Source organism: Cuculus canorus, chromosome 3 (assembly GCF_017976375.1).
Source record: "Cuculus canorus isolate bCucCan1 chromosome 3, bCucCan1.pri, whole genome shotgun sequence".
NCBI lineage: Eukaryota > Metazoa > Chordata > Aves > Cuculiformes > Cuculidae > Cuculus > Cuculus canorus.
The window spans coordinates 110,199,674-110,212,456 of NC_071403.1; the positions used below are offsets into that span (position 1 = coordinate 110,199,674).

A 12,783-nucleotide genomic window follows, 5' to 3' on the forward strand; every position below is an offset into this window, starting at 1 on the left:
AGCAGCCACAGGTGCTGCCCCGAGGACTACGTGGCCCAGCATGCCCCGCGCCAGCTCTACGCGGCGCCCTGCGCGGGGAGGTCGCGAGGCACGCTGGAAAATGTAGTCCGGCCTCCGCGGCGCGAGAGAAAGGCGCCAAAGCGAGGAAGGAAGGGGAAGAAAGAAAACAAATCAAAACCCAAAGCCGCGGGGAGCGGCGGCGGCTCCGTTTTCCCGTGGAGGAGCGGGGCGGGGCTGCGCTTGGCGGGAAGCGGGCGCGGGGGGGGGGGGGGGGGGGGCAGGCCGGTAGGCGGCGGCACCTGGACGCGGCAGCAGCATCCCCGCCCGGCTGGGAGGAGGCGGAGGAAGAGGCGGGGGAGCGGCTCCGCGCGCGCTGCCGCATGTGCCTGGAGCCGGGCCGGAGCGGGCAGCGCGAGCCATGGCGGAGCACGGCGCCCCGGCGCCCGCCATCCCCAACGGCGGGTGCGCCGCCCGCCTGCCCGGCAACAAGGTGACCGTCGTGCTGGGGGCCCAATGGGGCGACGAAGGCAAAGGCAAGGTGGTCGACCTGCTGGCGCAGGACGCCGACATCGTCTGCAGGTGCCAGGTGAGGAGGAAGAGGAGGGAGGCCGCGGGTGTCACCTTGAGGCGGCCCCAGCGGCGCTCGCGCTGCCCCCCCCCATTTCCCGCCTTAGCGCGTGGCCCCCGCTCCCCCCCACCCGCCCCCATCGCATCAGCGCGTGGCCCCTGCCCGCCGCGCTCCGCTTCCCTGTCCCGCTCCTTCCTTTGTCCCCGTCCCGGCGCCAGGAGGAAGAAGAGAAAGAGGAGATAGGGGGAGGAAGGCGCCCTTCTCGCCGCCGAGGGGGAGAAGAGTGCGGCTGCCCCTCAGCCCCGCGGTGACCGCGCTCTTTGTGCGTGGGTCGAGCAGCCGCCCCCCCTCGCCCTCCCCCCCCCGAGGGCGGCCCCGCGATGTGGGGGGAGCGGTGAGGGGGGGTGCCTGTGCTCCGTTCTTCCTCGTTTCAGAGAGAAACCGGCTTTTAAAAGGTTTAAGGTCACTGTTGTGTCAGTGAAACCCCGTGTTGCTCTGCAGAGTGTTTCTCTTCTCTCGGCGGAGGCCTGGCTCCAGAGAAAGGGGCTGGGGGGAGGAAAGTGAGCCTATAGCCTGCGGGCACGCTGCTCTCAAATCGCTACGAAAAATCCCGGTGTGAAAAGTCCTATGAGGGACTTTATACGAGGGCGTGCAGTGATAGGACGAGGGAGAATGGCTTTTAATTGGAAAGGGGGAGGTTTAGACTAGACATCAGGAAAAAATTCTTCACCATGAGAGTGATGAGACACTACCACAGGTTGAGCAGGGAAGTTGTGGGTGCCCCATCCCTGGAGGTGTTCAAGGTTCAATGAGGCTTTGACCAACCTGATCCAGTGGAAGCTGTCCCTGCCCATGGCAGGGGGGTTGGAACTGGATGGTGTTTAAGGCCCTTTCCAACCCAAACCATCCTGTGAAGACAACAAAGGTCTTGAGATGTGTACAGCACAGGTAGTGAACTAAAGTTATGTAGAGTTTTTTCTTGAAGTTGAGATACAGCAGTGTAAAATGGCCTACAACACATGCAGACTTCATGAAGGTGTTGTACCTGTATACTTTTGTTGAATACATACACCAAATTTGCTCTTGAATAAATGTATTTTGTGAGAATGTATCCCTCAGCAAAGAGTGCAAACACTGAACCCTTGTATTATCTAACAAGAACTGCATATAAAGCTGGTGTTTTCAAAACCAAGTAAGTTGCAAGGCTGACAAATCCAAAACTTGAACTAAAAAGATCTTAATTTTGAAGTAAACATGAGTATTCTTAAATAGCAGCTTTCACGAATGAATTACTTTTCCCCATATATCTCATTTTTTAAAAAACTAACAATTAAATCGGATGTGGTGTCATGGCGTGGTTGCCTGGCTTTGTGGGTTGTAGAACACAGTGACTCAGTTTGTCCTTTACAACTCTGTTCTTGAAACTTAAAGGCCGAGTGTGTATGTTTCATGCTAAGAAGTTTTGGTGGAGAGAGAGAGGCAGACTGAATTTTTGTGTGTGTGTGCTTTAATGTATTTGTTACTTCTTTTGAGTCAGCTGGGTAAAGGATCAAGACAAGGGAAAAATGATGATTTTTTTCTCAGGCTTGAATTTCATAGCCAGTTCAACTCTTTGTAACAGTTTGTTGCTCCTGCTGAAGGAAGGAGTTTTTCTTCCTCCTTTCTTCCCTTTCCTGTTGAAGGCTGTGCTCTCTGGGTCTCCTCCCAGGCACTGACTCTGGCACTTGGACACTTCTGTAAGTTAATTAAACTCACCAAAATGGCAAGAAATTTTTGTGTTGGATTTACTTTCTACCATTTTAGTAAATAAAATGGAATTTAATTAGCTTAGAGCACCTTGGTGAAAGGAGGAGCTCAGGACAGGAAAAGCAGTTAATCAAAATGAGAAGGGAAAAGAGAAACGGTCTTTTGGTGGTACTGAGGTATGAAGTCATCTTGCTATGTATGCAAGCATAGCCAAGATGTTCTTGTTACTGATGGCTAATTAGAGGATGGCTCTTGTGCGTTTCATAATGCTACAAGTCCAGAAAAAAGATTGTAACACATTCAGTCTGCTCCTTGTTAATACCAGCTTTCTGTAATTGGAGCTCCTGATTGTTGTTTTACCATTATACTTTTACTCATTCTATGATGATTCTTTCTTCATCGTGACACTGTGTTGCTAGAATGCCTGTGGATGAGATCAGTTATTTCTAGTGTGTTCTTGTGCAAATTTTATTAGTACAACTGTTTTCTTGAAGGACTTTAGAAGTCGCAGCAGGTCTAGGAAGTCTTGGAAACTTGCTTTATATTTGCAGGTAAACTGTGAGATCTAGCGTGGCTCTCCTGTTACTCTCCCTGGTTCTGTGCTGCTGTGCCAATGAAGAGCACAAAAATGACCCTGTCCCGGAACCAAGAACTGTCACTTCTACAGTGCCTGTAAAGACACTGCAAGAGTTTGTAATGTGCCATTTATGGCCGTACTTTCTTGTCTCCTAGGTAGCAGGTGTGCTGTTGACTTCAGTCACTTGTTTAACTAGCTGATTGTGGCATCTGGGAGGAGGTGCTTGCTTAGGTACAATCAGTCAGATAACTGTATCAGGAAATAAGCTGTATTATGGCTGTACTTCTTCTGAACACCACTCACTCTCCATAGTGTTTTATCTTAGCCTTAGTGGTTGTTGAAAGGACTCTTGTGCTCACTGCAAGAGCGTGGGGTTTTCTTTTCAGGAGACAGATTCACATGTATCAGAAGTAGTACTATGGTTTCAAAAACAACTGTTTTAAGAGACTAAACTAAAATGAAGATACGTCTAGTGGCTCTGTGTTTGTAGTTGCTAGTGTAGCAGCGCTGGCAGTTAGCTGGTACAGAGAGTTCAGATGCATTTGATAACAAGCATGTTTACACGGCAGGCAAAGTATGTACTTGTTCTTCCACTCTTAAATTTGAATTGGTCTTCATTTACCTCTAGGAGGTATCTGGTAAAACGATACTTCTGATAGAACAAATGTATTGGTGAGAGTTTTGCACTTAAACCTGCATCTAATCTTCAGTGGCTCATAGAGCAAAGTCTGTTTACCTGTGACCATATAAATCATGGTCCAGACAGTAAAGCAGAGCAGGAATTGGCTTGATAGTCCGGAGAAGTTTCCAGAAGGACTATGCTTTTCTGTTTCTTGGTTGATAGTTTCCTCTTAGTAAGCAGCTAGCCTTGCTGCCATTTAAAAGTATAATATTTTTGTCAATTCCACGGGTAATGGAAAGTTATAAGAAAACATTTCTTGTTCTGACTCAGGGACTTCCTGTCATTGCAGAATGCAGTGGAATTAGGGAATTTAACTAACAGAATTTAATTTGTTGGAGATGGGAGTGGCAAATTATTATTTTAGATAAATCGTTTTATCAAAGTAAATACAGTACCAAAACATGCTTTGTAGCTCTTACACTGGTAGACTAGATGGAGGTGGTGGTGTTAATGTATGCAGTACAGAAAAAAAAGAAAAAAGTAGAATCTCTGCTGTGTAGTTCTCATTTACTCATTTCATCAGCAATTTTTTGGTCACTCTTTGTTCTTACCGGAAGACAATTGGAAGCCGCTGATTTATTTGGAGTATATAATTCAGAGGTGCATGAGATTTCTAAGTCTTCAAATTATTTTTAAGCCATGCTCCCTATGCTAAAGAATCTCATTTTTCTGCTTCCTCATTTCTATTTTCCATCTTGTTACTACTTTAAAACAGAATTACAGCTTCTTACCAAATCTTCTCAACCAATTTCGGTATGGTGACTTAGCCTTGTGGCTCTAAATGCTGTAGGGTTGCATGATTTCTGCAGCAAGTGGATGGATTTGCTATACTCCCTTTTCTTCCTCTTTATGGTCCCTTTTCCTCTTTGTCCCCTCAAACATCAGTTTGTATAGTGATGCTGATCATTTGATTGGTGGCAATTAAAGTACCACAATTAGTAGAGAACTTTTCAGTGTGCAGATTCTTGGGGCTCAACAGTTGGCCATAGATCAGCTGATAATTGGAACTGAAGTCCTCATACCAGTGCTGCCTAAAACGTTGTATTGCTAGGCTGTATATAGCCTTTTTTTTTTTTTTAACTGGAGTTTTCTTATCTTCCATTCACCTAGCCTGCCTCCCCTCTCCTCCCCCGCCCTCCAAATAGACTCATTTGAAAAGGTGCTTTTGTCTAGAGTCTTTGCAGGCCATGCAGAATTAGGAATAGCAGAATCAATTGCTGTGTGGTGCTTTATTTTAGCTCCTCAGTCATTTGATATGTGATGTCTATCTAGAGCTCTCATTTTTTTAAGTGGTAGGTGCACTTTTGGACCTTGTAGTGGTTGGCAGCGTGCCAACGATGTGCTCTAGTGAGGAAAGAGAGGGCAGTAAAATGAGTTCTTTGGCCTGCCCCATCAGTGAGTCATATGCTTTACAGACCTGCTTTAGAGCATCATTGACTGGTGATCTGTTATTGTAAATAGTCACACAATGTCTAAATTATTTTAGAGAGAAGGGCAGTTGAAATCTTATTTTCCAGTTCATAAAGCTTGTACCATTAACAAAGGAGAACTTAATAGCGCTAAAGAACAAATTACACCTTGATCTAGTGGTTTCTTATTGTTCTTTCAATCTTACTGTTACCACAAAAGCTTACTGTGTTTGGTTGGTTGGTTAAGACGCAGTACTCTTATAGCAGCTTGTTAAGATCTCAAATACATTTTATTTCTGCTGTACTACCTCATATTTGGAATATGTTCTCTGTAAACATTCCCCAAATCATTTTTTGTTTCTCATATCCTTTCTTTGACGTTCTTGTGAAATGTAGCAAACATTGATGGGGTTTTATGCACTGAACCAGTGTAGTGCTGGACCAGTCTGTACTTTCAACATTTCTCTTGTTCCTTATCTGCCTGCCTCACTTGAGCCCTCATCTCTTGGGGATAGATTGATCTTTATTCCGGACTTGGATAATGAATCCTGTCTGTACCTAACATATGCAGGCATTGTGACAGTATAAGGTTTTGCAGATCAAGTCAAACTAATCCAAAATCAGCTCTAAAGAGTGTTTCTGAAAGTTCTCTTTCAATAGCAGTTCCCAAGAGCAAGTTCTATCAGTATAGATATGTGTGTGGAGTTTTTTTGAGGTTACTAGACTTAAGTAAAGTCAACTTTTTATTTATTAGGGGAAACCAGATGAATGTATAAAACATGATGTGCTCGTTCTGTTATATTCTGCCTTAAATCATGCTCTTTATCTTGCTCTGATGCAGTGATTCTTGTACTACACATTCAAAAATTTCTGAAATCTAGCCAAAGTTTTATTGTGTAACAAATGGCTCCTTGAACTAGGTTTAGATCTTAGAAATATGAGTGGATTGTCAGGGAAGAAAGTTGCTAGCTGCTGCATGTTGTTTATACTGAAATCCAGGAGCAGGTTATTCAGTAGGGTTTGTTAGCTGCTAGGTCATTGGGAATGGAAGGCAATAAAGCGGTAAATTAATCACAAAATCTGGGGTGCAAGAGAATGAATTAGTTAACAAAACACTGATTTTTTTTTTTTTTTAAGGGGATGGTTTGCAATCTGAAGTTTTTGGCAGTGGTGTATTAAAGTGAGAAGCAAATAGCCTAATAATTGCAGAGCTGTGTCTAGTTAGGGTACATCATAGAGGTTCAGGTATGTCTCTTTTCTTAACTTTTTAAGGGTGGGTTCAGCATTCCTCGAATCTGATTGTGGCAAGAAAGAGTCTTTCTTATGTTTCTTGATGTAGTGGAAGTATCCAATTTTCTTGATGTATTTTTGATTTTTCATCTAAGAGTTAAATGAAAATGTTTACAACCATATGATGCCAAAGCAACGTTGACTTGCTTCTTGCCCAACTTGGCAGTCACTTGTATAGCTAGCTCAGAAACAACAGTGGTTGCCCTGAGCTAAAAATGAATGCTGGAATGTGGTAGCAATAAAAGTAAACTGTAGAAAAAATTATGCACACACACATCTGATGGGTAGAGTTGGAAAGACTGTTAAGGCTTCTTCGTTAACTTAGCATGAGATAACATCTCTTTAGACTAGACAACTAATTTCTATTCTAGAGGAGATAACTTGAAAGACTTCTTTGCTCTACCCTGAGGCATCATGTTTTTGAGATAGACAACTTGGCATGATCACGTCATAAGAAAAGGCAGTGATTGTCATCATAGACTTTTTGGGTAGATAGTTCTACATGCATATGTCAGTATTTCAGAGCTGCTTTAAATACTCTTGTATTCAGTATGGGTATAGAGAGCCATTCACAATATGCTTTTAAGTAGTAATTTCGGTCTGCTTTTCCAGTAGGTATTTTTTCCCTATGCACCTCCACTGTTAGGTAAAGTTGCAGCAATGTAGACCGGTCTTAGCAGTTTTGAGAGTGCTGCTGTCGGTGAGGCATCAGAGTTTGAACTACTCTCTTGTCTTGGTGCGTTCAAAACAGATTTAAATGTCCTGGTTATTGTACTGCTGTCTAGTCTGCCCTTGACTAGTGAAGATATGCTCTGAATGTAAAGAGGATGTTTTAAGCTTATATAGATCTAAACATGTGCTGTTGTTCCTCTGTCTTAGTTTCAAATGCATTATATTTTTTTATGTGTTCCTGCAGTGATTTCTTACTGGCATATTCTACTCATATGCGTACACATGCTTCATATTTAAGGGTGCATTTCCTTGGCTGGTATGTGTGGCACACATTTACTCTCATTGTGCTCTACACAGAGGTTTTAAAAGTCAGAGATTTTTTTTAAGAGGAGTAGTATTTTTGCTTTCAGTTTATGAACAAGCAAATCTGCTTTCCTTTTTGTTTTTACTGATTATCCAAGTTGGTACATTAATGTTTCATTATTAGATGTTTTGCACTTTTTCCAAAAAATAAAAAAAAAAAGAAAGGAAAAGACCCAAAGTTTGAAGCTAGAATGAGCTTAAGGTTAAGAGTGAGGGTCTTTCAGTGGGTGATGGATGTATTAAGCATGTATGTTTTTTCCTGGAAGAGTCTGATGTGCCAGGAAAGTGGAAGAAGTGCAAATTCTTCTCCCTTGAACTGGAAGGACAAGCAGTCAAGTCCTTTGCATGCTTTTCAGGTAAATCAGTGAGGTTGGCTGCAAACCCAGGAGCTTGGAACTTTTCTGAGCAAAGTCACCAGATGAAAAAGTCCTGGTTCAGGATTTTTCTCTAAGCATTTGGGTATGGCTTCGTATCATTTTCAGTCCTTTTTGGAAAACGAGATATCATGCTTTCTCAGTCACTGTCTTCACTTAGCTTTGTATGAGCTCTTAAGTTAGCAGGTATTGTTTATAAACGATACTGGAGCTTGTAACTCCCAGTTTGATTTATTTTTATTTTAATTTAAAATTTTTATGTCCTTTATTAACATTAGTACTGTTGAAGTGCATTTATGGAAAGCCAAATAAGTTCTTCTTGAAAAAAGACTTACTAGTAAGTATTCTGTTTGCACCTTCATATTGAGCAAAATCCTGAACAGAACCTTGTGCGGTGGATTTTCCAACTTCAGCATCGTGTTAGCTCAGTTTTGGTAGTGGCTGGTAAAGCAATATAAACCTCTAGTCTTATCTGATAAGCTTTCTTGCACTGTATTTTCTTGGTGAATTAAAAATCTTTTTTTCTGAAAAGAGCGTCTGTCTTTAATCTTGACAATAAACGTCATGAGGCAAAAAGGTTGGTGAAGTAGTCATCAATTAGACTGTCTGAAGATAGACATAAGTCATTACTATTTTGTCAAATTAACTTGATTAAATTATTAAGACTGCCATAACTCCAAAAAAGGTTGGCTCTTATTTGTCTAGTGAATCAGCTCAATACATGGATGTTCCCTGGGGACTTCTGACTAGTACAGCAATGCAATTCAGAAGAAAAATTGCTGTTAAATAGTATTATGAATGTTCCTTCTCCATCCTTTGTATATGATCTGGAAACTGTTCTGCATGGACAGAATGCAGCAAGCTAAAGAGCTCTTGTTCAAAGTGGGGAAACTTGTCTTGCTTGGAGCTTTTTTATACATTCTATTGAGTGTACCAACTTGGCTCCAGAATACATTTTTTCTAAGAGTTAGACTGTACTTAACTGTAGTCAGGTATTTGCATTAACATTGTTGCTAGTTGTGTTCAGTTCTTTACCTGAAATACTTTAGCTGGCAGTTAGGATATTTCAAAGCTGTAGAACACAAGTGAAAATAAGCCATTTTGCATTGATAGGGGAAGTGCTGAAATGATTTGCCTTCAAATTACCGTAGATGTCCTATTAGAAATACTGTTTGGTGAATATGTCTCAAATGTAGTCCTCTCTGATACTATTGATTTGTTTTCAATATATTTTCCAATGGTACTGTACTGGACCATGGTACAGTATTGTCATAAGTGCTGTGTTTGTGTCATGTGCCTGACTATATTGTTTGGGGTAAGTATAGCCTACTAGTGCTTTGATAGTGCTTTTTGGCTGGCAGGAGTAACTTGTTTGTTTTATTGACATTTCAAGCTTGTTTCTAGTAAAATGTCAGCTAGCAGATGCCATTTTTTCTTTCAAATTAGTATTTCCAGACACTCAAAACTATTGCAAAAAGGGTGTTCCCTAAGAATGTTTATCAAATGGCCTCCAGATGTGCAATACTTGCAGCTGCCTTTGCTATCTTATGCCCTCTCTGTGCATGTGTAGCTGATTCTGTTCACATTTGTCAGGATAGGTAAGTTTTAGAATAGTATCTTGTTTTGTGTGTTGTAGAGACCAGCCTATCTAAATTGAATATGTGGATACAGATTCTTGGGTGTGGTTCTTACAATGAGAAGGATTTTTAGGCTACCTAATCTTCTCTAGCAAGCTGAAGAAAACTTCTCCTTTTTTTGTTTGTTTGCTTTAAAAATACATATATATGTTTGAGCAGTTTACCACTGTAAAAGGAACATTTCAAAAGTGGTCTTTCTTAGGGGATGTTTTTGGAATGAAGCTTCTAGAAAGTGGGTAAATATGGGCTTTTGTCACCAGGATTGCTGTCATTCCAACAATGCTTGTGTGATCATTTGTCCATTAGCATGCACCTTTCTGTCCGATCCCCATATACTTGCCTGTTCTACATGTTGAATAGCTTGTATATTTCAGGATTACCAGCTAGTGGTCAGGGATCTTATGCTTTTTCAAGGAAGTGACTTTTTAAAAAGCTTATGCACTTAGTTGTCTTACAACAGGTTTTACTTAAAATATTGCAGATTGACTAATGATCTTGTGCCTGATCTTACTTTCACTATTCCACTTAATGATTTAAAAATAATAGTATTTTTTTAATAGTGTCAGGATCGAGAAAGGAGAAAAAATGCTACTGTGTCTTAATAGGATTTTAAGTTGTTCATCCATCAGAACATCAAAGTAAAAAGTCCTTAAGCAAATGTGTATACTGAAGTGCATAGGTTCTGTCTTGTTCATGATGACTTTCACAGTGGTTCTCCAAATAAATGGAAAGAAATCTCTTCATCTCAGTCCAACTGGCACCCTTTTGAGCTAGATATGTGCAGTAGTTTAAAAAAAACCTAACGTGACACAATAAAAGAATAACCAAACAAATCCTCAAACCCAAACCAACAACTCTTTATTTAAAGAGTATTAGGAAACAGTCATGGCTGAGGTGGGTTTTTTGTTTCTTTTTGCATCAAGGCTGTGACTGAGACACCTATTTCTAAGATGTCCCACTTCATATTCCATTAATTATTTGAACTGATGTTGTTGGGGAAAAAAAACGGTGTTTGGTTCTCCCTTCACTTTGAGCAAGGTGGTGTTTTCTTCTGTGATCTGCACAAATGTTCAGTGTTGTCTGATGGCAGCTACTCCTTCAGCATTGCTGACAGCTGCATAGGCAGAAACCAGTCTTCTGAAAGCTGCAGACTGAGTCCAGCCATGAAACCAACCACCTTAACTTTAGTGTCTTGTTTCAAAGTCTAAACTAGCAGTGGGCCAGGTATTCACTGCAAGGCAAAATCAAAAGTTAAGGCAGGAAAGCGTTGCACTTGTATTACTTCTGTATTACAAAGTTCATGCTCTTGGCAGTTGAAAAGTTGGGGAGATTCAACTAGAGACACAATTGAACGTTGTAATTTGGTAAAGCTCTGGGCTGCTCAAAGGACTGATCTCTTGGTCACTGAAGAATCCTTAGGGAGAGGAGAGAAGAGAAAACTGTTCGTTGAAAGATGAGAGAAGAACAAGTAGTGCAAGGAAATGAGAAAGGACAAGCAAACTCTGAATGCTTTTAACTTTTTAAAATTACCTCAAAATACAGTGCTAAGAAGATTGCTGACTTCTGAAAACCCAATTTTGGAAACCTCACAGTATGCTAAAACTGCAGTGCTGTGCATTAATAGAGATGCACAGATAAGATGCACAGATAAATGATGCCATACCTAAGCAAAGCATGCTTGGAACTTCAGGAGTAGTAAGCCTGTGTTAGCGTCTGTTCTGTTTTCTGTTCTTTAGCAAGGCATGTGCCTAGTTTTCTTGTATACTCAGTTTTCTGTGATGAAATGAGCCCAAGTGCAGAGGCTATATTCAAATATAAAGCAAAAACCTAAACAGAAATTATTTGGCTTTTTTTTTAAACCTAGTAATAACCTAATCTAGAGAGCTATTTCAGTGTTAAAGACAGAAAAGTTAAGCATTATGCATATTATATGAAGTGCTTAGTCTTTGGTGTGCTATGAATGAGATCTAGTCAGTGGTGTGTGTCCCCCCGCCCCCCCCATTATTTCCTACAATATACTTCCAGTTCATAGTATTTGAATTCTAGGTGATGCAGCCTTTTGGGCAATAAACACCTGTGTTTGCTGTCTGACGTTGTGTCCTTGGTGTGTTTTTAGAATGATGCTGTACTAAGAAAATTGTCAGATAACTAGCAGATACCTTTTGGCGTGACTTACAGAATGAAAAGACTTAAAAAATGCTGGGATAGTATGGATTGTGTCTATTGAAATGAGAAGCTCATAGCGTGTGATGATTTTGCTGTATATATCCAGACTTGATAGATGTGCACAGGGGTATCCAGAAACAATTTCTCTCTTCTCTGGCAGTTGTATATTTAAGAAAATAAATTTATACAGTTGTTGGTGGGATAAAAATTGGGATTAATTTTCAGTGATTAATGTTGAGAGCATTATGAGTTTTTATTTATGGTTTGTTTGTTTTGTTTTTTTATTCTTTTTAAGAGTATGTTAGATGAGTGGGGTTACACAACTCTTAAAACAGCTGTGTCAGAGTGTGGAAGCAGAGGAGAGAACACAACTCTTTCTGAAGAAGATTCAGTGGGTTTGTGTTTTACATGTGCTTGGACCTTGAAAGCTCTCTTTTGGTCCCACATATATTGCCTATCTGTACTGTTTTTTGGTCTTCTGCAAGTTTAACTAGAGGGATCTTTCTTTTTTTCTTAAAAGGGCTTTCTTGCTTATCTGTTGCATGAGGTATTTGCCTTTACTGTCTTTCAGAAAGCCTCTTTTGCGTAATTTTGGAATAAAATACTGCATTGCAATACCAAGCAAGTAAGGTCTTGAGTCAGTTAGACATGCCTGACTATGTCGTGCTATTTCATCTTATTGATTACCACATTATTTTTTAAATTTCTTAGATCTGCATGATATTCTTTCTTTTACTCTGGCAAAGCCAGATCTGCCTTGGCTGCCTGACCTCTTCCACAACCTGCCTTCTTCCACAGCCTGCATTCTGACTTCTGGAGGGGCTTCCTCTGCTACCATTTGGCAGAATGGGGAGAAAGCAACCCCTGTAGAAGCTCTTTGTTCAGAGTGCCGCTTTTAGCCATCATGTATAAGAAGTCATCTTCCTCTCCCCTCAGTCCTCTTGTGCAATCTGTTTGTCACTGAATCCATGGCTGCATTGCCCTAACAAGTGGATATCATGGCTGATACACTTCTTGGCTCAGCTGAAGGAAATCTTTCCATTGTGCAGGGGAAAAGGGAAAAGGAGCCACTGCTACATGCATGTAGAGTATGCCAGACTGAGCAAGAGCAGCTTTTGGTCTTGCCGTGCACTTAGCCTGTTTGTCTGTGTGGGCCCAAGGTAGGTGTTTCACCCTTCACATGGCTGGGAGAGAACTCCTGTAGTTTGGGATGACTGAGATATTGTAGATTGATTACTGTATTTAGCTAACATGGGAGTATTGCCAGCATCAAAAAATGTATTGAAGATCATTTGAGCA

General features: G+C 41.2%; 1 protein-coding gene across 2 annotated transcripts in view; it reads left to right on the plus strand.

Moving 5' to 3' along the window:
* Positions 1-307: 307 nt before the first annotated feature.
* The window catches only part of ADSS2 (adenylosuccinate synthase 2), a 37,605-nt gene continuing 25,129 nt past the window's right edge, over positions 308-12,783 (plus strand). The window contains exon 1 of one of the 2 annotated variants that reach the window (XM_054062288.1): positions 308-586. In XM_054062288.1, coding sequence (XP_053918263.1) covers positions 419-586 — 168 coding nt within the window. In that variant the 5' untranslated portion in view covers positions 308-418. The remainder of the gene's footprint in view (positions 587-12,783) is intronic. The other variant, XM_054062287.1, reaches the window with a different exon arrangement.